The 25,748-nt window shown below is 42.6% G+C and overlaps 2 protein-coding genes across 2 annotated transcripts in view; one reads left to right on the forward strand and one right to left on the reverse strand.

The window, feature by feature from the left end:
• Positions 1-9,247, forward strand: part of PANK4 (pantothenate kinase 4 (inactive)) — a 105,587-nt gene extending 96,340 nt beyond the window's left edge. The window contains exons 16-19 of the mRNA XM_088468191.1: positions 453-557; positions 5,682-5,782; positions 7,097-7,165; positions 8,847-9,247. Of these exons, the coding sequence (XP_088324317.1) occupies positions 453-557; positions 5,682-5,782; positions 7,097-7,165; positions 8,847-9,060 (489 nt within the window). The 3' untranslated portion in view covers positions 9,061-9,247. The remainder of the gene's footprint in view (positions 1-452; positions 558-5,681; positions 5,783-7,096; positions 7,166-8,846) is intronic.
• A 3,010-nt stretch (positions 9,248-12,257) lies between these two features.
• LOC148532177 (putative glutamate receptor) overlaps positions 12,258-25,748 on the reverse strand; it is a 91,731-nt gene continuing 78,240 nt past the window's right edge. Inside the window, exons 11-12 of the mRNA XM_088468193.1 lie at positions 22,642-22,889; positions 12,258-14,389 (exon numbers count right to left, since the gene is read on the reverse strand). Coding sequence (XP_088324319.1) covers positions 14,300-14,389; positions 22,642-22,889 — 338 coding nt within the window. The 3' untranslated portion in view covers positions 12,258-14,299. The remainder of the gene's footprint in view (positions 14,390-22,641; positions 22,890-25,748) is intronic.

A 25,748-nucleotide genomic window follows, 5' to 3' on the forward strand; every position in this document is an offset into this window, starting at 1 on the left:
AATCACCCACTAGGCCGGTCGTTCTTGCCCACTACTAGACCAGTCGTTCTTGCCCACTAAATGGCTCGTTCTTTTGTACATTTGTAGTAAAAACAGATGTAATGGATCAGTTTTCTACAAGATGTTTAAACTACTTGCTATCTTACAATTAACATCTACATTTCGTATTAGATCTATTCTCCTACATTTACATAGTATAAAAACTGTAATACCAATGGATATCTATAATGTTTAATGCTGCAGGGAGTATTTTATATTGACCTATTACACATGATCACATAGCTGGTCTGCTTTTAGAATCCACTACTATTCACTGACCAGGCAACATTGTATCAGGAGTTTGTATGACTTTCATTCCACCTACATTTCATAGGAAAATGTATTTTTGTTGTTTGATCCCTGAACTCCTTTAATGAGCACTTGTGTGTAATAATAACTCTTCTGCTTTCTAGGGTCCTCCGCATAAATGTGCCTTAATATTTGTGGATAACAGCGGCATGGATATCATCCTGGGAATTTTCCCATTTGTCAGAGAGCTGCTCTCCAGAGGTACAGAGGTACAGAACTGCTAATGTCTTTCCTCTCTGCAGAGCATGTTATTGTCAGGGTGTAGTCTACATACTGTACACTAGAGGAGCCCTCACAGTGATGTCATTCTGCTGAAAATTACTATGGGCCGTATTCAATTAGCGGGAAAAACAGCAGTATTTCGCAAAAAAAGCGATATTTTCACCAAAACACAGGAGAAAACGCAATTGGCAAAAAAGAACAGGAGAAAAGTTTTTTCCATTCCAGACCAGGCAAAAAAAAAAAAGCAAAATCCCTAGTTTTGTCTAAAAATGTGGGGATTTCTTTCAGAACCCTTTGCACACCCCCCCTAATGATAAATGACAAACCCAAAAAATCGTAAGTTGCGAACTTTGGCGAAAAACGACTGCGCAAAGTTTGGGTGAAAAAAAAAAAAACGTTGTCTAGCATATACATACATCCATTGCAAAGATGTGACCATTCTCATTAGCAACTTCTAAACTTAAGGTGCATACACATGTAACGATTTTTTGAACGATTTGTCGATAACGAAGTCATTATCGTTAAATCTTTTTTATGAGTTACAATGATGAACTATAATCAAAATAGCGTAATCCTGTTTGTAGTTATCATTCATCGTACATTTCAGACTGTCCAACCTAACGATCTTCATTAAGGGAAGGAACATTATTCGTTCATCGTTCAAAAAATCATTCACTTTTTCAAGGGAAAACCTGACAGAAAATCGTTGGTTACAAAATCGTTATGTGTGTATGCACCTTTGCACCATGCCTATGGAACATGCAAAGATTGAAAGGTGCATCTTAAGGATACGTGTAAGTCATAGTCAGAGGCATGGTTTATCCAGACTATGCTCTAACTGCACTGACCTGACAAATGCCAAATATGGCTTCATACTGTACACACTGCTGAACTGCATAAAGACCTACATGTCACAGGGACATAGTTCATCACATAAATATTATCTGTAGAATATATTGCACAAATAACTCTTCTTACGCAGTGGCGGAACTCCCGGAGACAATGGAGTCATTTGCCGCCGGGCGTCAGCCCTGAAGGGGGCACCTGGCTCCATTGTCCCCGGGAGCTGCCTGGAGAAGGAGCACCGCTGATCGGCGCTCCACCTCCATTGGCGTAACTACGGAGGGTGCAAGGGGTACAGTCGCACCTCTAGCACTTTGATTCCCTCACTTCATGCGTGTGTATGTGCTCATTGTATATTATTATTATTATCGTTTATATGGCGCCACAAGTGTTCCGCAGCGACTTACAAAGTACATAAACAAATAGATTGATTTACAGTACAGTACAATACATTACAGGACATGGATAATATACATTGCTACATTCACGACCATAACACCCAGATAAGCAACAATGCAAGCAACCAAGTGTTAGATGCCCTGGTAGAGCGTAAGAAGTAGATTAAGGTAGAGTAAGGAGAAGCACAAGTGGGTAGAGGGCCCTGCTCATAGGAGCTTACATACTAAGGGGGAGGGACAGACAAACAGGGGTGAAACAGATGGGGTAGGCAGGGAGGAAGGAGTATGTAGCAGCAAGTTAAGATGACAGCTGGAAGGCTTTGATGAAATAGTGGGTCTTGAGAGCCCGTTTGAAGGATCGAAGAGAGGTGGAGAGTCTGATGGGTAGGGGGAGAGAGTTCCAAAGGTGGGGAGCAGCGCGGGCAAAATCTTGGATGCGGAAGTGGGAGGAAGTAATTAATTGGCATGAGAGGCGGCATGCATTTGTTGAACAAAGAGGGCGGACAGGAGACTGAAGGGAGATGAGATCAGAGATGTAAATGGGAGAGGAATGGCTGAGGGCTTTGTAAGTGAGTGTGAGAACCTTAAATTGGGTTCTAAAAGGGAAGGGGAGCCAGTGGAGAGCTTGTAGGAGAGGGGAGGCAGATGCAGAGCGTTTTGAGAGGAAGATGAGCCGAGCAGCAGCATTGAGGAAAGACTGGAGAGGGGAGAGAAGGGATTTGGGGAGGCCAGCTAGGAGAAGGTTATAGTAGTCCAAACTGGAGATGACCAATGAGTGTATGAGAGTTTTAGTGGCATCCTGGGTGAGAAAGGGTCTAATCTTGGAAATATTTTTAAGATGAAAACGACAGGACTGTGAGAGATTCTGGATATGTGGTTTGAAGGAGAGGGAGGAGTCCAGGATAACTCCAAGACAGCGCACTTTGGGGCTAGAGGAGATAGTTGTGCCATCAATTGATAAAGAAATGGTGGGAAGTGTGGTTATGTAGGGGGGAGGGAAGATGATTAGATCAGTCTTAGACATATTAAGTTTAAGAAATCTCTGGGACATCCAGGAAGAGATGGCAGAGAGACAGTTGGAGACACGAGTGAGGAGAGACGGAGATAGGTCAGGGGAGGAAAGGTAGATCTGAGTATCATCAGCATAGAGATGATATTGGAGATCAAAAGAGCTGATGAGTTCACCTAGTGAGAATGTATAGAGTGAGAAAAGGAGAGGCCCAAGAACAGAACCTTGGGGAACAGCCACTGCAGTAGGCTGTGGGGGAGAGGAGGAGTCATGAGAGGAGACAGAGAAGGATCGGTTAGAGAGGTAGGAGGACAGCCAGGAGAGGGCAGTGTCACGCAGACCAAGGGAGTGAAGGATTTGCAGAAGGAGATTGTGGTACACAGTGTCGAAAGCAGCAGAAAGGTCAAGGAGAATGAGCAGAGAGTAGTGGCGAATGGAATTTAGCAGCAAGGAGATCATTGCTGACTTTTGTGAGGGCAGTTTCAGTGGAGTGGAGAGAACGGAAGCCAGACTGAAAAGGGTCAAGGAGGGAATGAGAGGAAAGAAAGGTGGTAAGGCGCTTGTAAGCAACACGCTCAAGGAGCTTGGAGGCAAAAGGGAGGAGAGCGATGGGACGGTAGTTGGAGAGAGTGTTAGAATCAAGGGTTGTTTTTTTTAGTATGAGGGAGACAAGGGCATGTTTGAATGCAGACGGGACAGTGCCTGATGATAGGGAGAGATTAAGGAGGTGGGCAAGATGGGAGCAGGCAGAAGGAGAGAGGTAACGGAGGAGACGTGAAGGGATAGGGTCAAGGGGGTGGTGGAAGGGGGGGAGGACTAGATGTGGGACATGACTTCCTCTCCAGATACAGTGGAGAAGAAAGTTAGCGTCGGTAAAATTGAAGGAGAGGGGTGATCTGGGAAGAGAGGAGGTGGATAGCAGGGGGATTGGTGGGATATGATGTCCTGACGTATGGAGTCAATTTTAGATGTAAAGTAGGTAGCAAAGTCAAGGGCAGAGAGTGAGGAAGGGAGGCGAGGAGGGGGTGGACGGAGGAGGGGGTTGAAGGTGGTGAAGAGACGTTGGGGATTTGAGGACTGAGAGGAGATGAGGTTCTTGAAATATGACTGTTTAGAGAGGGAAAGGGCAGCACTGTATGATGGCATAAATTTGAAATGGAGAAAATCAGCCTTAGAACGTGATCTTCTCCACTGTCGCTCGGCAGTTCGTGAACACTTTTGCAAGTATCTGGTGCATTTGGAATGCCAGGGTTGAGGTGTAAATCTGCGAGGGTGAATAGTGATCGCCGGAGAAGTAAGGAAGGTATTGTATAGAGAAATGGCTTGTTCAGGGCAAGAGAGAGACAGGATAGGGGAGAGAAGTGAGTCAAGCTGGGAAGAAAAAGAAATGGTGTCAATAGTGTCAATGTTACGCTTAGTGATAGTGGCCTTAGGAGGTAGAGGAAGGAAAGGAGAGATGGATAGGTTAAAAGAGAGAAGGTGATGGTCTGAGAGGGGGAATGGGGAATTGGAGTAAACAGAAATATCACAACGGTGAGTGAAGACCAGGTCAAGCGAATGCCCACTCACATGGGAGGGGGAGGAGGTCCATTGGAAGAGACCAAATGAAGACGTGAGGGTAAGGAGTTTGGAGGCAGAGGCTTCTGTGGGGATATCAATAGGAATATTGAAGTCACCTAGGATAATAGAGGGAAGGTCAGAGGAGAGAAAGTGAGGAAGCAAAGTTGTCAATGAATTTGGAAGGAGGGCCATGTACATGGTAGCCTATAGGGCAGGAAGGCTTTGTGCTACTGGCACTTACAGTAACCAGGGAGAAACTGAGCAGATCTTCTTCCACCCACTTCTCCACGCGGGATCTTAGCAGAAATTGAGGCTTGGAAAGCAAAATGAATGGGAAATCCCTTAGCCCAGGGAATCATAAAGTCAGTGGTATGTGCCAGCCAGGCACCTTCAGTCTCTGTTCTTGTGTCTCTGTAATCCTCGCCCAGCACCTTCATAAGAAATGAATTGGCGCAGCAGGCAGTTAGCATAAGCTATGTGACAATGGGTTCTATCTAAATAGAAGTTGGTCTAGGATTTATAAACAGGATCTTATGCATGAATCTTGGTACCTTCTTCATCCTGTCCCAAGCCACGCCCCAAACTATTCACGTTATTTCGTAAAACAAGCCCCGGACTAGGAGCTAATATAATAGAGGATTTTGCTAGGATTACTTATGACATTGAATAGTTTGGGGAAAGGCCTGATTCAGAGGTTGCCAGAAATGCAGCCGCGACTGCGTCTTTTTCTACAGCGCGACCGCGTCCTTATGCTAATCCCGCAGACGATGGGATTCGTACAGAGACGCCCACCAGCTGCGATGCTGATCCACCACTTTGCATATTAAGAAGCACCATTGGTGGCACTAAAATTGCACCAGCCCCATGGAGGCGCAGATTGTCCATCTGACCTTGGCTGACCGAAATCAGTGCAACTGTGGAAAAAGCAGCAATGGCTGACCATGATATGCCCGTGTCTGGCTAGCCACACCGGTGTTGCTACCCAGGAATCCCCACTGAAATTACCTCTCGGTTTTTGCCGGTAACTATCGAGGCACATGCTAAGACTGGAAAACCTTGTCTGCTTGCGTCCAACATCAACACTATCTCCACCCCTGAATCAGGCTCTGTATATTGTCCTGCTCTGGAAAATCCCACTGCACTTAAGGGTTTGTCTTCGTGGTTCTATCATTAGTCTGATAATCCTCCCACCCCACATGCCCCTGCCTGTGAAGTCCTATGTTATAGGTTATGCTTTACTGATGTAAGGAAAAAGTTGCGTTTGCTGGAAGGTATAAATAAAGGCTGTATTTCTATTGCAGGTAATACTAGCATGTAATTCAGGACCTGCTCTTAATGATGTCACTTACAATGAATCCCTGATTGTCGCTGAGCATATTGCAGACATGGATTCAGTCATACAGTAAGTGTACATGACCGATCTAGCTGTTACCATTCTATGTTCATTATTATTATATTGTAATATTGATGTGCATCAGTCACACTGTGCCACTAAAGCATACTTACCTACTCTCCCTGAATGTCTGGGAGACTGACACATCAATCAGAAGTTCTCCCGGACTCCCCTCATGGATCCTGCCCACCGCTCTAGTGAAGTGACTTGGGGCTTGATGACGTGATTTGCTGTGAATTTGTCACTATAGTCCTTTCTAAAGACACACCCCCAACGGTATTTGAGAGCCTTTAGACACTCAAAGTGGGCGTCTCACACCTTGCACATGCAGACACATGGCTGTACACCAGGGAGGCGCTTGTAGCGGTATTTGCATAAAGTCACATAAGTAATTACGGCAAAAGGCGCACACACAGATGCTGCAGTGTCCTACTCAGTATCAGGCCCTAAAAGGCAATGCAGTCTATTAGCTCGTAGGGACAGGTGCTCTATAACACTTCCCAACAATAGTGTATAAACAGTGACTTCTATACCAGGTTACTAATACCCCATTTCCATTGGCCAAAATACCCAGGTAGCGGCTCAGTGGAAAAGGCTCTTAGGAAAAAAATCCTGGTCAATCTCGGCATTTCTTCTCAGGTCTCAAGCACGGTTTTACGCACGTAAATCCCTGGTCAGGCTCAGTGGAAACTGGTAACCCTGGTCTTTACTGCATGGTGATTGGCTGGTATTCAGAAGCTGTTTGTGTGACAGCTGTCACACCGGGGAGGGAGAGATTATAGCCTCCCCATATGGTCCAGACTGTTCTGGTTTTTACCCCCATCCCCACTTCATACGGGGAGGCTGTAATCTCTCCCTCCCCGGTGACAGCTGTCACAGACAGCCTCCCGAATGACACCAGATCTGAGTGCATGCTACTCTTCCAGCTTCTGTTTGTGAAAGGAGGAGATGGGGAGCACAACTGTAACACATCAGGACTCCTCAACCTACTGTGTCTTGTGTCATGTCAGCCACAAGCAGATGGGGTGCAGCGCACACTATACATTGCAGATGATGTGAGCCACCTTGTTGTAAAAATACAGCATTACTTACTGAGGGATTACTGATCCTTCTGTCATTCTTTAGTCAAAGAGATAAATATACAAAATCGCTTTTGCAAGCTGCAGCTTCTCAACGTGTTTAACCCCGAAACTTAAACGCCAATTGTGTTAAAAGCACAATGTTGGCGCTTAGTACATTTACAACAATTTATTTTGTTATAATATATAAATTGATATTTAAAAAGACAGCAGTGTGGATTACATATCATTTGCTTTTTCTTAGGTCTGCATTGCAGGATGACAGGCTAATACTAGTACAAACTGGCTCAAGTTCTCCTTGCTTAGATCTTAGGTGAGTTTAGATTAATTGTGTTTTTCTATAATGTTTTGTATGTGTTTCAGCCACACCCATTTCTTTCAGGTACATACAGCTTTTCAGCCTATGGATGGCCATCAAATCCTTCACTATCGATGGCGGGGAAGGGGCAAAGCTATGCACCATGCACAGTAGACCAGTCAGGGCAGGAGGGTGGCACAATGGAAGCAGAGCTGTTCACCATACTACTACCTATGATGGGAAATAAACCATCACTGTGCTGTTGTCTATCGATGGCAGATAAACATCTGACCTCTGCCATCGATGGCAAAACCATTGCCGGATGCTAACCGTTGATGGTCATCCCTAACGTAATCTCCTCAGTGGAACATTAGCAGTAGAATGGGTGGTACTGAAGAGCTCAGTGACTTGTGGCACTGTCATAGATGTCACATTTCCAACAAGTCAGGTTGTGAGATTTGTGTCCTGCTAGAGCTGCCATAGTCCCCTTTAAGTGCTGTTATTGTGAAGTGGAAACTCCTAGGAGCAACATTAGCTCAGCCATGAAGCTGTAGCCATACAAGGTCACAGAATGGGAGCATTCATTGTCCATCCATAGTTGTACAGCAGAGCACTGTGGAAGCCTTTTCTCCTCTCTATCTGATATATGCAGGGGGTAGGTTTAATGAAGAAGTGTTGCACAAAGTGATAAGTGCTGTATTGTAATATGAACCAATGACAAAGATAAATGATGTAACCATAAGTCATTCTCTAATGTCCTATAAGACAAATATTTGGTATAATTTCCATGTGACATGGTGTGGCAGCACTTGCTTATTATTTACCTTTTTCCAAGTCCCTTTTTAATTTATATTCCCCTCTCAGTAATCTGAGGACATGTGGGGAGCACTTATAAAGCTATTTTAGCATGAATAAATCCACAACATTGGCACTTCAGGTTCTACATCCCCTTAAATTCAGCCCAAACGGATGGAAGGTTTGCAACCCCCACATGGGCCCGGCTTGCTGATGGGACACTCGGGTTGATACTTACCAGCGTAGTGCCTGCAATTAGAAATGTTGCCCTATTAAGACAGTCTCCTACTCCTGACATAGAACAAGTGCAATGTACTACTGGGAAGACATTGTTCTTTTTTAAAAAAAATTGATTATTTCAGCTTTTGTAGGTATCAGTATATTTGCCCAATGTCTCAGTTTCACTGTGCGACTGTTATTAGTATGTTCCCAAAAACTACAACCGTGGTCATAAATTGGCAACAGCAAAGTAAGTTATTATATGTTCCACTGTCCTTACACTCCTAGGGGTTATGTCAGTTTCTAAAACCTGGCACTTCTGATCGTGTTAATGCCCAAAATGTATGATTTTACTAGCCGTGTTAGCTATTAAAAGCACTACCCTTTTAAATTTTGGGCATAAACACGATCGAAAGCATCGGGTTTTAGAACCTGTCACTTGAGCTGGGTACCCACTATGTTATATATATATCGTTCGTACAGCCGATGAACGATATATCGCTAAGTGCATCTATCCGTGTGTACAGTCCATATACACGTTCCACCAAAGCATCCGCGTATAACCTAAACTTCTCATAATGTAGCTGTGACATGATCCATATGCGTATAATTATACAAAAATTCCTTGTTTGAATGTGTTTATAATATATCCTATTGACATTTTATACATTTATGTCCACAGTCGCTTAGACAAAAGCCTCGCCATGCTGGTAAAGGAGAGAAGAACTGACCTTGTTATCATAGAGGGCATGGGCCGTGCCATCCACACCAACTACTATGCAGTTCTGCAGTGTGAAAGTCTGAAACTGGCCGTCATCAAGAACTCCTGGCTGGCAGAAAGGCTGGGCGGCAAGATCTTTAGTGTGGTTTTCAAATATGAGACTCCGCCTAAATGAGGGTGGTTAGTGGGTCACCTCACCCCATTCCTCAGCACTAGTTTTATTCATTAATTGTAAAGAATGTATTTTTATTATGGGGATGGGAGGGGACAAATAGCTGTATTTATATTGTGCTTTCGTGCTGAGATAAAAAAGGACGATATGCGTCTGTATAAATATATAAATAAATTTAAATTATATATGACACTTTTTGGTTTTACTTTTATAATACGTCAGTGTGACTAGGTAATACTACCTTTATTGGCTGTGCCAGACTGGGAAGACTCTGCTGCAATAATAGAAGTCAGGTGCACAGAGTAATATTACTTCCACCACAGAACAAGGAGATTTTCAAATATAATATTATCAGGATTTTCATAGATGTTTAGAAATGTCAAAAATTGTATTATATAATATTTATAATATATATATATATATATATATATATATATATTATAAATATTATATATCGGTTTTAAAGAGCGCTGGTCACCTTTATACACCAGTGGCAGCCATTTTGTCTTGTTTAGCAATGGGCCTGATTCAGAGTATCACAGTATTGCAATGTTTTTTTGATCTGCGTACACTGTGCATGTGCTGATCCTGATCTGCGATCTCGCTTGCAGTGCCCCTGATTGATATGCTGTAAGCTTAGACTTACTCAGATGGGTGATGGCTGCGAGCATTGTGACCGATGTTCACAATGGTGATCTGATGCTGCATCTTCAGATGAAGACATCGGATCTATGATGCCAGCAGGTGGCGTCTTTATCCTTCAGACGCCTTCTGCGGGCATTTGCATAATTTTGCAGTAGCAGCTACTACTGCTTACAGTGATACTCTCAATCCGACCCAATATTAACAAATGTTTCCAATCAATTCCCTAGAGACCATTCATATCACTGAGCTATTTCCTTTTATGTCTTAATATATTGCTAGAGAACTTATAGGGGCATATTCAATTGGAGGCGAGAATAGCGAAAATCCTGCACCTGCGAGGATTTCCTGCAGGTGCAGGATTATTGCTATTCAATTAGGTGCGCGTTTTATCCTATTTTGAGCGCCGGGAGGTTTTATTTGCGCACATCAAGAGCACGACCAATTTTTCCCGAAATGCACAATTTTAGGAAAAGAGGTTGGAAAATGCTCTGGGACCCCGGAAAAGAGGTTGGAAAATGCTCTGGGACCCCGGCGGCAGCCCCCCTAATGACTAATTAAGCAATTGGAAGTTTCCAATTCACTTAATCAGTCAGTAACTCACCTTCCGAAGTGCTGTCTTTCAAAGTGTGACCTCCAGTGTCCACCCCCTCCAGTGTGAGTATGCCCCCCCAAGTAATGGGCGCTGGGGGAACTACATCTCCCAGCAGCCCTTGTGCCTCCCTGGAGCCTCCCAGTAGCCCCCAGGACTCCCAACAGGCCCCTCCCCAGTGAGAATATGGAGAGGAGGCCACCGGAGACGCCTGTCAGTTAAGTGTAATTTTTTTATTTTTTTTACACGGCGCAGGGTTTTTTAAGCTCTGAAAACCCCGCAACCACTTTTATTTTAAGTGGATACTGCGGGTATCGGGAGCGCTCATACCCACTGTAATCCAAAATTGGGCGCAAGGTTTTTTCCTTGCTAAACCTCGCACCCAATTGAATATGCCCCATTAGGCTACATTCACACCAATGTTGGTTCAGACCACAGAATGTCTGCCAGCCCTGGGTGAATATAAGAAATGTTCACTGGTTAGTGCTGCTGATGTGGAGTTGCACTATTTTGTGGATGGATCTTGCAAACCTGTGCATTGTGCATGCTACGGCGCAGAGTGCACGTATCTATGGGCACTGCAGAGCATCTCCACTTACAGTGAAAACGGCGTAACGAGCAAGTAGACTTAATTGCCGACTGTACAGTTTGGGAGATGCAGAGGTCTGTTTCCAAACAGATCTCTTGCACCAAGGATATGACTGGCGCAGCGTGGTTTACAACTTTGTATGGCAAATATCCGCCTTTTCATCCGCGCTCGCAATGTGGATGTAATTACGGCTGATTTGCCTGCAACTCTTAATTGGCCCCGGTGTGTTTACAATTTATTCCATATAAAACAATGGTATTTGTATGTTTTTGTGTCATTTTTGGGTAGTATATTGTTTCGTCTTGACATTTCACTGTTAAAGTGATTCATGGAGAGTTTTGATTATTAGGTAAATTTTTTTTTTTTTTTTTTTTCAAACACAGCAAAATAACTAAAGCTGCATACATACACAACGATTTTTTTAATGATTATCGTTAAACGAGATCGTTTAACGATAATTGATGGCAAAAATCGTTCACTTTCTGAGTCAAACGATGAACGATTATCGTTCATGCGCGTTCACGTTTGTAGTTTGTCGTTTGTAGTTTGTCGTTCAGTCAGACTTGTCAACTCAACGATTTTCATTAAGGGAATATGCAAAAATCGTTTGTAGTTCATAAAAATCGTTCATGACATTTAGTAAATGAACAACTTTAGTAAACGATTTTAGTCAATTTTTTCAAGGGAAAAAATCGTTTACTCAAATCGTTCATTAAAAAAATCGTTGTGTGTGTATGCAGCTTTAGCCTTAAATTTTGGGTAAAACAATTATATATAGTTATATGAGCGCAAAAGATTTGTGCTTTAACAAAATAACATCTGACCTGTGGATGGGGATGTAGTTAGATTGTCGAAGATTAGGATATCGACAATCTGTATGGGGACACTGAAATGCCGATTGCGTCATTGTGACACTCTTGTAATGCTTATAACTGCTCTTAAAAGGGGACAGAATTATATATTTATCATTATGTATTTATATACATGCTGCTTTACCAGCATGCTTAAGCATGTAATGCTGTCCCCTTAAAAATGCGGTTAGCCGCATTACAAGTGTGTCGCCATAATGCAGCCATCATTAGTTCATTGTGATGTTATAAGGTGCATTCTCATATATTTTGGCTAAACCATCCCTATCCCTCTTGCACATGGATGTCTCCTGTTTGGTGGACCCACTTTATAAGTAAATTACAATTTATAAAGGTTGTATAAGTTGGTAAACATACTGTATGAAATTGAAAATATGGACCCAAGTTCGCAAGTGATTTACTACATCTTGCCAATACTAGTTTGATGCTAGTTGCCTGGTTGGTTAGAGGTCCTTGGAAATACATTACTGCAGAATATCTATTTGAATCAGTACACAGTGACTTTAGTGAAGTTATCAGTTGTTTAATGTTTAAGTCTTACATTTATATCCAAACATATAACATTTGACTATATTCTTCCATTTCATACTTCAAAATGTAAAATGATATTCATATACAGACAGTATGCTGCACATCCTTCTGTGTACACTTCAGTATTGGGCAGCAGGCAACCCTCCACCTGCGGCCCACTGCTGTACTGACAGATTTGCAACACTTGTTTAAAATGCCTGCTGATGTATTATTACACAGTTGGCCACGGGATCACAGCGGTCAGAATACAGACAGCGGCAACCCAACAGCCAGAATCCCTACACCTTGAAGGTAAGTATGCTAGCCCTAATCCTCCCCTCCCGCAGCCTAAAACCAATCAGTTGTTTATAGTCTCAGATATTATCAGAAAGTAAATTAACATGGTTTATGTTGTAAGGGAAATATAAAAGTGAATCAAGGATTTGTTTTTTTGGGGGGTTTTTCCATAGGCAAATTTAGGGGAATTTCTGTAATTTTACTGTATTATATATATATTTTTATTTAAAGATACATCATATTTTTTATATATAAGGAGACACTCTAGCCGCCATGTTAGATTTACAGTCATTTTTACTCTCCCCCCCCCCCCTCTCCCTAATTAGCAGAGAAGAATAAATGAAGCAGCGGTTTTGCTGGTCTTGGTAAATTTTACTAGATTTCACATTCCTATTCCAAATAGTAAATTGAGATCTGATTCATTGTAAAATGATTACCTTCATCCCTATTCTAACAACCATGTTTAGTTATATCTGTGTAAGGGGGAGATGTATCAAGCCTTGGAGACATCTAAAGTACCAACCAATCCGCTTCCAACTGTGATGTTACAGGCTGCGCTAGAGAAAGGACAGGAGCTGATTGGTTGATCACTCTCCACTTGATCTCTCTCCAAGGCTTTATACATCTCCCCCTGAAAGAGTAGATGTAGTCTCTGGGCCGTATTCAATTTGGAGCAAAAAGCCGTTTTCGGCAAAACGTTTTCGCCGATGACGTCATTTTCGCCGATTTCACTCATCCTCTTATTCAATTTTAGCGTCTTTTTGCCGGTGCGAAAACGCAATGCAATGTAATAGGCGATAAAGTTTCTCCTATGAATACCCGGTGGAAAAAAGTGCAGATTTGGGGTGCAGAGGTGCGGAAACCACTCTACACCCTTTGTACACACTAACTGCGTCAAAAAACGCTAAAACCCCCCCCCACAAAGGACACCCCAAAAAAGCACTTTGAAAAAGTGGATGAAACATTTCAAAGTGGGGGTACAACTTCAAAAACTAGCGAAATAGCCTTTGGGGGGGTCTGCAAGTATGGGGGAGTTTATTTTTTTATTGCAGGTGCTCGCTGAAGGTGTGTTTTTGGCACTTTTTAATGCTTCACTTTAGTGATTTTTACATATGCTTGCACCCATTTTCATGTACCCCAAATTTGATGGGACTACTTATTTTGGCCAAAAAATCTAAATGCTATTCTTCATCACTCTCCCAAAGACGCTAAATAGCTCCTATTGAGACCATTCAAAGACCCCAAATTTCCTTTAGCAGGGCTGTTCGGGGGTACCCATAGTGAACCCTCATGTCAGAGCATCTTTAGGGGGGTGTCAGGCTGATTTCCCCAAAAACGACAGCACTTTTCGGCGATTTTGCTTTTGCCGAGTCCCGTTTTCACCAATTTGGAATTGAATATGGGGATACGCGGGGACGCGCACAATAAGTTTTCGATGGCAAAATCTCAGATGACTGCTAAAAAGTCCGGCTACGGACTTTTCACTCCAAATTGAAAATGGCCCTCTGTTTAATAAACACCATCATCTTACAAATCGGGCTAAAATTTCCATACTATCTTTATAATTAATAACGAAATGAACACCACTATATATTTCATTTCTCAATTAAAACAAGAATACTTTCAGAGCACCAGAATCATGACTGCACTAGTATAGAAAGGCAACAAAAAGCAGATACTGAATGACTGCACATTTACAGATATTGTTCTCTCCATCTCCCACATTGTCACCAGAGAGTAACTCTATGGCTGCACCTTCTCCAAACACTCCTGATGTTCTCTTCTTCCAAACCGTTGCCCTATCTCTTCTGAGAAAGCGGTGCAGCAGGGTTTCTGAAAGAGAAATGGGGATAAATACCACATGTCGTAACTTCCAATACAATAGATTAGGTTGAAACATCTCACCACCATCAATACACATTGCGATGCTTTGTAGCCTCTCATGTGACCTAATGCCACACAAGCAATTAGTCAGGGCTCTGCGCACATACCTTTCACCTATTAGTAATACATATGTGGAATATTATGTCAACATTCAGAATGTCAACGGTATATTGTTAATACGGTCTGAATGTTGACATTTGATTTCTAGGGTTAGGTTGCAGTTAATAATAGGTTTAAGGTTAGGTTTACATTTAAAATCCTTTTGTTGATATTCAGACCTTGTTGACATTTAGATAACAACATGCTTAATATGGGTGTGATATGTCTTGTTGACATGGTCTGAATGTCGACACTGACATAATGTCAACATTGTGAATGTCGTTAGTTAGAATGAAGACAATGTCATTTCAAATGTAATACGCAGCCTAATCCTAACCTAAATTGCAGCCTAACCCTAAAATTCCATGTCGACATTCTAAATGTCGACATGCTGACTTGCATACCATTAATATGTGTACTGTATAAGTTCAGAGGCTGAGTGGAGTCATTTTCTCGGTCCTTTTCATTTAAAGGTAATAAAGCCCTATATATCTCAAAAGGGTTACCACCAGCAAAATGTACCTGCATTCACTGGCAATGTAGAAGTCTATTGTGGCATCACTTGTACCTATTATTGCCAGATGTTGATAACCATTTAAAGTGATTGAAATTGCTACATTCTTTATATTCAATCAGATTTTTTAAAATATATTGGTAGAACTGAAAGCACAAATCTTGGATTTCAATCCCATACACAGATTTGCAGAGACTGGCCCTGGAAACATGGTAAGAGAACTGCTGTGGGTCTGTATCGCTGGGGAAGCTGAGTATCTTAGTTACTTCTGTGAGATTTATTTTAAATACATTGCAGTGATAAGAGACTTATCATCGCAGATTGATAAATGACCCCTATATAGCATTTTTTTGCTGCAATTCTTAACATGCATTCACTTAACGTGATAGGATATTGGGGAGTATAGTAGCCATGACCTGTAATGCACCCTATTTGAATGTGCAGAATATGCTAATAGCATTATTATATAAAAATATGGATCGGGATTGATTTAAGGAGAACTGTGCTTGTTAGGGGACCGCCACCCCCAGTGAGTTTCCGTGGCAGTGGCTTCCTCTGAGAAGCACTATCTGCTAATCAAATGCCAGGCGGGCAGTCCCAGGGAGAGGTGATATATTATTCTGACTTATGCCGCTTTCCCACAGAATGTGTGACATAACCCAGCTTTTACCCGGCATTTCAATGCCGGGTGGGTTTCCCAATTAAAGACTTACCCGGTGATTTCATTTTCTGTGTGAAAGGGGGGTAATTTTTACCAGGGTCGGAGACCCGGCATTTTCGACCCGGGTTGACCTTTTTCACACAGAAAAAAACCCAGTGTTGTTCTGCAAATTACCAGGTAAAAGTGCTTTACCCGGTAATTTAATTTTTTGTGTGAAAGGTGTATTAGAGATGAGTGGTTCAATTTTGGCTTCAATATGGTGAGAAATTTTGTCAGAAGCAGGATGGTCTAGTAGTAATGGATTTTGTCTGTAAAGGCATCAACGTTTGACTCAACATTGCACAGCCGGCCTGTTTTTCAGCGAAGCCTGTGTTGTCTCATCCTCTCCAGGCCCCTTCCTTCTTTACTCATCGTTCTTCTACGGCTTCCATGCAAAAGGACCATTGTAATGCTTTCAATAGAGGCTAGGGGTGCAATGTCATTTCTGCACCTCAGTAGGGTGGGATGTGCCACATCATAGACAAAGGTCTTCTCTCAGAAATCCAGTAGAACCACCTGCCGTTGCCCCAGCCCCCAGAAATAAGGCTTGGTCTTCTGTCAATTTCACGTCCATGTTGTTAGACTGGTGTACCTTGAAGAAGGAGGCTGAATTTATACACTATCGTTTTCTGAGGGGTTTCTGCCCCTGGGTCCGGGCATTGTTCATTCAGCTTGTCCTACAAAGCTGTGGTCTGCTATTGAATTGCCCTATATTTTTGTGAAGGTGGTCATGCTGGAGGTGAGGTTGGGCTGTTTGTTACCTCTCCTTTACCTCATCTTGTTCTTTCCCAGAAAACACCTGCCAGTTACCTTTTGATTCAGTATCTTTCTTATCCATCAGGTGAGTTGTGATAATGGTAGTTAGTTTGCTGTGTGAGCAAATAGACTCTGGCTTCAGTCTATATTTTGACAGCTCTGGGTGTGTTGCTTCATGGCCTAAGGCAGTGATTCCCAACCTCTGTCCTCAAGGCACAACAACAGTCCTGGTTTTAGTGATATCCATGCTAAAGCACAGATGGTTAAATCAAAATAACTGAGGTACTAATTAAGTCACCTGTGCTCAAGTATGGCTATCCTTAAAACCTCTACTGTTAATGAGCCTTGAGGACTGTGGTTGGGAACCCCTGGCCTAAGGAGTGGGTGGTCAAGGGCCTGACCAAGAACTTTCTTCTTCTTGAGCTTTTCCCATAGTAAAGGCTATGGAACTGTGGGGCAGTCATCTAAGACAGTGTTTCTGAAACCTGGTCATCATGGAACCATAACAGTCAATTAACACAACTGTGCTCTAGCTAGATGATTTGGAAAACATGTTCTAACACAAATCGATCTACAGGTGGTACTAATTATTCCTGAGGTTACCTTGAAAACACGCATTGTTAAGGTTCCATGAGAACCAAGTTTGAGAAACACTGGTCTAAGGAATAGGAGCGTAGTTTTTTGGTTTAACAATCTGGGGCAGCGCCGTAGCAGGATAGCAGTGTACTCTGTGCTGCACCGCCGCCCATCTCGCTCGACCCCTCCTTCCCATAAGCGCTTACCTTTTCATCCGGCCGTCGGGTGGAGGGCAGGGATTTCTTTAATGTTACTCTGCTCTGTCGCATAGCACTCCAGGAGGTCTCTTCCTGCAGACCTCCGGAGCCCGGCAGGTAGCGGCCAGAGACCTTGCAGGATTCCGCCCTGTGCGGAGGCACCGGCCGCACCACCCACCCTCCCTACGGCCCTGATCTGGGGCATACAGGCGATAAACAGGAAAGGTGTTCTTCACTGCCAGTAGTTTGTGTAATTCCTCAGCTTGTTTTGTGCTGTCTTATTTACATAACTGCTTTACGGCTCAACATGTGCCGGGAGTTGAAAATTCAACTGCTGACACTTTCTAGGTTACAGTGTGATTGATTTAGAGAATTGGTGTCTGTTGTGTTGGTGGTTGTTGTTTGCCACTTTCATCAAGCCAGAATGGAGGGTCTCACACACCTGTTTGTTGCCTCTCAGATTTTGGTGAATTATCAATCGTTGTGCACGATTAAGCATTCAAAGACTGACCAAGTTGGTAGAGGGCATTGGGTATCTTTTTATCTGTGTTCTAATACTTAGATTTGTTCGATTAATTTTTTGACTTTAAATTTGGATCAGCACACCTATCTGTCTGGGGCATGGTTAATGCATTTGGGTGGCAATCCCCTTAAATTTTAGTGTTGGTTGGTCTTTCAACGCTGTATCCTGCACCTTGGTGTCCATTTTATTGAGTATGACACTCAGTCCTTTAAAATTGGGGCTGCTACAGCGGCAGCAGGGTTTTCCTTCCCTGAGATTATCAGGGGTATTCAATATGAAACGAAAACTTCGCCGTCTATGCGTGTCGAAGTTTTAGCCGCACATCGGAGCCTTTGCCGGCGAAAAAGTATCACGCGCGCCCCCGATTATACTCGTATTCAATATGAAATCGGCTAAAAAAACGGCACCCGGCGAATGTGAAATCAGCGAAAACTTCGCTGATTTTGGGGGAAATTACCCTAACACCCCCAAAAAGATGTTCTGACATGGGGGATCACTCTGGATACCCCCAATTAGCCCTGCTGAAGGTTTTTGGGGTCTTTAAACGGGCTCAATAGCTGCTATTTTGGGGATTTGGGAAGGTGGTGAAAAATAGTATTTAGAAGGTTTTTTTTGCTGAAAATAAGTAGTCCCAGCAAATTTGGGGTACTTGAAAATGGGGGTGAGCATATTTAAAAGTTGCTAAAGTGAAGTTTAAAAAAAACTTGAAAAATCCACCTGCCGCAAACACCTGCAATGAAAAAAACACCTGGGGCATACTTGGGGACCCCCCTAGATTGTAGTTCGCTAGTTTTTAACTTTGTACCTCCCAATTTTTTTTTTCGCCCCCAAAATGAAAGTGCTTTTTTTGGGGGTCCTCTGAGATATTTTTCAAAAATTTTTTTACACAGTTTACGTTTGGGGGACTGTCTGAAGATTGCAGGGTGGTTTCCAAAATGTTGCACCCCAAAACCCTAATTCTGCACTTTTTTTCGCCACCCATTCCTTGGTGATACTTTTTCGCAGGGTCGAATGCAATATACTTTTCGCACCGGCGAAAAGTTTTCAGATTAAATACAATGTAAAAGTAAAACCGGCGAAAATTATGTCATCTGAGCGAAAACCTTGCAGAAACGGCGTTTTCGCTCCATATTGAATACCCCTATCAGTCTCTTGGAAATCCACTAATTATCCAAATGAATGTAGCGTATTTAAGTACATTTTGTCTGGTCTTCTATTTATCTTTATTTTTACTTGATAGTCTAGAACGGTCGTCACTACTTGGTGGGGTCCCATGAGGGATTTTGTCCTGTCTTTTTTTTTTTCCTGTGACAGGACATAAATGACAAAAATAAGAAAAAACAAAGAGTAAAAGGAAAAGATTCCTGCAGTTTTTTTGTAAGGTTTTTACTTCAGGTCAACTTATTCATCCACCTTTTGCCCTCTCCCTCTCCGTCATCTTTATTGAGGGTCAGACAGGTTGTCTGACCCTCAACCTGTACAATTGAGATTGTGCAGGTTTGGCACAATTGTGTTTTGGTTTGTTCCTCCAATCATTCCTTGACTTTATTGATGTAGTCGCCAAAGTGGGGCAGTTTTTGAGAAGTCTAGGAAGAAGGTAAATGCATTGACATGTTTCGGGCTGGGCTTTGAGGGTTTAGGGGCCTATTTATCAACGAGTTTTATCATACGCAACAAGTTATAAAACTTGTTGTGTATGATAATGGTGCTTCAGCCAATCAGCTCCTAACTACCATCTGTTTGAAAAATGACAGTTGGGAGCTGATTGGCTGGATCATCATTTATCATACACAACGAGTTTTATCACTTGTTGTGTATGCTAAAAACTTGTTGATAAATAAGGCCCTTAAGTTGGTTTCAGGATTCCCACCTGTTCCGGAGTAATGGTGTGCAGCTGATGGAGGAAGGTATATTTTTATTTCTTGAAAGTAGTTTTAAGAAGCTTGATTCTTCACAGAGAGAACCTTGGGTGGTGGGAAAAAGTGTCAGTACAGTGGCCATCTTGCTTCAGTCTGCAGGTGCATTCATCCTTCAATACACTGGGTACACTGATTTTACTTTACTAGGGTCAGTGGCACCTCTTGTCTGGCCTGGTCAGTGTATTGGAATGGGCGTCAGATACCTCTGGCTTACAAAGGGATTGTTGGCGCTGGCAAGTTTTGTTATTCCACACATGCAATTGAGGAAAGGATAGTAAGGGTTAGTACCCCTGCAAGTAGTGTTGCTTGTTTTGCATAAGTTGAGAGCTCACTAAATAGCTGACCTTTCTTATTTTTCTGCCACCATGCATTTATACAGATAAAGCTGACCGTTTTTGAGTGTCTGTATTTTAGATAAGTATTAAAGTAAAAGTAAAGTTTAAGGTTCATTTATTTAATATCTGACCTCTGACAATCGGGCGGTAAATAACATTGAAATAAGAGTTTTTACCAGGATCATATTAACGGCAGCAGCACGTTAATGGGGCCTTTCTCAGCACCCTCAACCTGTAGGAGGCTAATGCACTAACACCAGTAGGACAAGTATAACAGTGCCAGTCCTGTCGGTATAGCATTCATGCTTTTATTTCTAAGGTGCAACAATGGAGCGAGTAGTCATATGAAAAATCAGGACTCACATGCGCTGCTAAAATGACCAAAACACTGTTATTGAGTGAAGTGATCTTCCTGTGTGTGGCATACATTCACAATCAGCCACCGATGACCATGGCTCATCTCTGGTCATTTTAACTTGCCCCCCTAGGTCAGTATACCCATAGCAAATAAAGTAATTAGCGTGAGAAGGCAATATACAACCCTAAGGCCCCAGTGTAATGGGATAAAGGTACACAAGGGGATGAAGTGATGAGACCGGCGGCCACAGTCTCAATGCCAACAGCGGAATCCCGGCAATGGATGGAACACAGGCGTCGAAATACAGACGCCTATGTTAAACCCGAACGAAGGTAAGTCCGGGACGCCCTTAGTGTTAGCCACATGTTGGGGGCGAGTTTAGCGTTCAGGTTTGGGGGGGGGATCAGGGTTAGGCACCCCTAGGAGGGAGGGTTCGGGTTAGGCACCACCGGGGGGAGGTTAGGTGTAGGCACCCCCCGGGAGGGTTAGGTTTAGGGTGCGGGGAGGGGGTGTTAGGTTTAGGCACTCCTGGGGGAGGTTAGGGGTAGGCACCACTAAGGGAGGGTTAGTATACTCTCCTAGCCCAGTCGGTATCTCCTCATGTTGGGCATTTCAATCCCATTCCGCACACAAGACCCTTATCTATTTATCACAATTAAACATTGCCCTCCCATGCTCATTGAAATGAAAGCACAGTTTCTGGTAAAAGTCTTTCAGTCAGATCTATTTACTGTAATTGATTTGAGATGCAACAACATCCCTGATATGTAGTAGAGAAAATAGTTTTCAATGCAAAGTTCTGCACTAATCTGTAGCCGTATCCAGCGACAACTAATATAGATAAATCTGTCTGGAAGATAAACTGAACTGAAACCGGAGTTTGCCTTTTAAAAAGAATACTATTAAAGTAAAAAAAAAAAACAACTAAAACAATTAACTGTTCTGATCTTGATCCAACATAATGAAAGTGATTTAATGCATCCGCAGCTGAAAAAAAAAAAAAAAAGCTACTCCCTTGTGTTCTCTAAATAATAGAAATAGTGCGGTGTAAATCACTTGTGCGTTCTAGCGATGAATGAGAAAATCTTAGCGTCTGTTAGATGCCCCTCTGCTTGGCTGAAGACCCGTTAGATGGCTTTTAAAAAGTGGATATAATTCTAAATGCATTAAATTCTAGAGAGAGAGAGGGGAGAGAGAGAGAGAGAGGGGGGAGAGAGAGAGAGAGAGGGGGAGAGAGAGAGAGAGAGAGAGAGAGAGAGAGGGGGAGAGAGAGAGAGGGAGAGAGAGAGAGAGAGAGAGAGAGGGGGGGGAGAGAGAGAGAGGGGGGAGGAGAGAGAGAGAGAGAGAGAGAGAGAGGGGGAGAGAGAGAGAGAGAGAGAGGGGGGGGAGAGAGAGAGAGAGGGGGGGAGAGAGAGAGAGAGAGAGAGAGAGGGGGGAGAGAGAGAGAGAGAGAGAGAGAGGGGGAGGAGAGAGAGAGAGAGAGAGAGGGGAGAGAGGGAGAGGGAGAGAGGGAGAGAGAGAGAGAGAGAGAGTTAAGCTTCAGGTTTGTACAATGAGACATTTTTTCTATTGTACAAGTACCCTGATGGTGCATAACAAGCTAAAAGTAAGAATGTCAATCTGTTTATAATTGGCCCCCAATCATAGGTAAGTGGGTGCGTTAACACACCAATCCCAATACTGCAAATATTTATTAGTAATGAGCCACAGGTTGTGCCTGTGCTGAAGAGGTGGATTGTAGTTGGTGAAATTTGGAATGGACAGCACTCTCTAATAGCCTAGACTTTACTGGACTAATCTACATCATACTTGCCGACATTCCTGGGCAGCTTTCTGGGAGCACCAGGAGGGGACCTGCTGCTCTTCTCTTCGGGGGCGGGGCCAGACGATAGACTGCATTAGGCCCCACCCCCTTTACAGAAACCACCCGCGATTCATTGGTCCGTGAGGAAGGGGTGGGGCTAAATTACGCGATTTGCGCCATTTAGCCCCGCCCCTTCCCTATGGGCCCAAAAATTCCAGGTAAAATCTCCCCATCCTGCCCACTTCACTAGGAAGTGGGCGGGATGCGGGAGATATGCCTACTCTTCCGGGGGTGCGGGGGGGTTATCTGAAAAATCGTGAGCCTCCCGCGTACCCGGGAGAGTAGTTTCTAAATGATATCTAACAATATAACATGGTTGATTTTTTCATATACCCTTTATAGAATACTGAAAATACATACCTTCTGCTGATAAGCATTGATCTTTGTTTTACACACCAGTTCAATGAATGACACGATCAGTCCGAGAGTGAGTCCGATGCCCAGGATGAGGAAGATTCCGCCCAGGGTGGTAGCTTGCACAGGAACCCAGCCAGCCTGGTGTTCGGTTGCACATGTTTTAGCCCACCACTTCTGGCGTAAAGACTCTAGATTTCCAGATTCAAATAGCTCCAAAATGGCGATTGTCAGAGGCCTGATGAGTTCCGAATCTGTATGAAATGTACAAATATTTATGAATAGTAACTTTAATTTTCTTGGTAATATAGTCTGACATGTATGTGATGTTTGTGATTCCTTCAATACATGAAACTAGGGCTCCCGTCTAACCCGAAAAATGGGAAGGTAACAGCACTTTGTGACGTCTTCAAATAAAAAGTTAAGTGTAAAATATATATGCTAAGAGTGGAGTGTTGCATTAATTAATTCATTTAGTGTGATAACAAAGTACCATAAGTGACAAATAACACATTAAAAACAAATGCACAAAAGAAAAAATACTAATATATATATACTGTTAAAGTCAAATAATTGGATGTAGTCGTTTATAATTATTATCCATCAATACTGTTGTCTTTGTCATGCGACTAGTACGCTACGGCGTGGAAGGGTGTATTTAACCACATCACATGCGAACGCATCATATACACATACACTTATAAAATAGTTCCAACACACAGTCGTTTATAACCAGGGTTAATAGAGTTTTTAGTTAAATATAATAATAATGTAAAATATACTTTATGGAGGTCTAAGGTCCAGGATACAGAAGACATATAATGTTTGGTATCATTCTAATCCCCTATTTATTCTCAGAGATCCGTTCCTATCGGCCAAGAGATCACACCTTGCGTATGCAAGTTATGAATGATAGGGAATTAATGATCAGAATGGTATTGTGTGTGTAATGTAAATAGACCAGTTTGAAGTTGAACTAGCTTTTCGGAGGGAAGATACATATGCAACAGTTGGAGATCTGACCCCCACCCTTGGTGGGCATCGTTTGAACTGACCTATGTCCTGCATTATATCAGACGGACCTGAAGCCTGACCCAATGGAAATTTGCCCAATCATCTCCTTTGTTTTCTATGTAACATCAGCTGTATACATATCTGAGCTCTGGGGCTAGCATACAGTCTTTGTTGACCACAGACTTCAGGATTGAATGACTGTATGCTGGATCCAGAGTTCCTGCGTATGTATTGGCTGTACTTATCGCATTAATTGTTACTCTGCTATCTGTTATTATTAAATCACATTGTGCTTTGGAACCACACTATTGGGATTGGAAAGCAATCATTGAATAGCGACTAGACGAACTTAATTATATATATATATATATATATATATATATATATATATATACACAGTCAGGTGCATAAATATTGGGACATTGACAGAATTTTCATATTTTGGCCTCTATTCACCACCTTAATGGCTTTGAAATGAAACAAATAAGATGTGCTTTAACTGCAGACATTCAGATTTAATTTGAGGGTAGCTACATCCAAATCAGGTGAACGGTGTAGGAATTACAATGGTTTCTATATGTGCCTCCCACTTTTTAAGGGGCCAAAAGTAATGGGACAAACTAAACAATCCTAAATCTAACTTTTACGTTTTAATACTTTGTTCCAAATCCTTTGCAGGCAATTACAGCCTGAATTCTGGAACGCATAGACATCACCAGACGCTGGGTTTCATCCCTGGTGATGCTCTGCCAGGCCTCTACTGCAAATGTCTTCAGTTCCTGCTTGTTCTTGGGGCATTTTCCCTTCAGTTTTGTCTTCATCAAGTGAAATGCATGCTCAATCGGATTCAAGTCAGGGAATTGACTTGGCCATTGCATAACATTCCACTTTTTAGCCTTAAAAAACTCTTTGGTTGCTTTTGCAGTATGCTTCGGGTCATTGTCCATCTGCACTGTGAAGCGCCGTCCAATGAGTTCTGAAGCATTTGACTGAATATGAGCATATAATATTGCCCGAAACACTTCAGAATTCATTCTGCTGCTTTTGTCAGCAGTCACATCATCAATAAATACAAGGGAACCAGTTCCATTGGCAGCCATACATGCCCACGCCATGACACTACCACCACCATGCTTCACTGATGAGGTGGTATGTTTTGGATCATGAGCAGTTCCTTTCCTTCTCCATACTCTTCTCTTCCCATCACTCTGGTACAAGTTGATCTTTGTCTCATCTGTCCATAGGATGTTGTTCCAGAACTGTAATGGCTTTTTTAGACATTGTTTGGCAAACTCTAATCTGGCCTTCCTGTTTTTGTGGCTCACCAATGGTTTACATCTTGTGGTGAACCCTCTATATTCACTCTTGTGAAATCTTCTCTTGATTGTTGACTTTGACACATATACACCTACCTCCTGGAGAGTGTTCTTCATTTGGCCAACTGTTGTGAAGGGGTTTTTCTTCACCAGGGAAATAATTCTTCTGTCATCCACTACAGTTGTTTTCCGTGGTCTTCCGGGTCTTTTGGTGTTGCTGAGCTCTCCGGTGCTTTCTTTCTTTTTAAGAATGTTCCAAACAGTTGATTTGGCCACACCTAATGTTTTTGCTATCTCTCTGATGGGTTTGTTTTGATTTTTCAGCCTAATGATGGCTTGCTTCACTGATAGTGACAGCTCTTTGGATCTCATATTGAGAGTCGACAGCAACTGATTCCAAATGCAAATGTCACACCTAGAATCAACTCCAGACCTTTTACCTGCTTAATGGATAATGAAATAACGAGGGAATAGCCCACACCTGTCCATGAAATAGCTTTTCAGTTGATAGTCCCATTACTTTTGGCCCCTTAAAAAGTGGGAGGCACATATAGAAACCGTTGTAATTCCTACACCGTTCACCTGATTTGGATGTAATTACCCTCAAATTAAATCTGAAAGTCTGCAGTTAAAGCACATCTTGTTTGTTTCATTTCAAAGCCATTGTGGTGGTGAATAGAGGCCAAAATATGAAAATTCTGTCAATGTCCCAATATTTATGCACCTGCCTGTATAGTGCATCCGCAAAGTATTCACAGCGCTTCACTTTGTCCACATTTTGTT

The sequence above is a fragment of the Taudactylus pleione genome, unplaced genomic scaffold, assembly GCF_031769625.1.
Source record: "Taudactylus pleione unplaced genomic scaffold, aTauple2 ptg000082l, whole genome shotgun sequence".
NCBI classification, from domain to species: domain Eukaryota; kingdom Metazoa; phylum Chordata; class Amphibia; order Anura; family Myobatrachidae; genus Taudactylus; species Taudactylus pleione.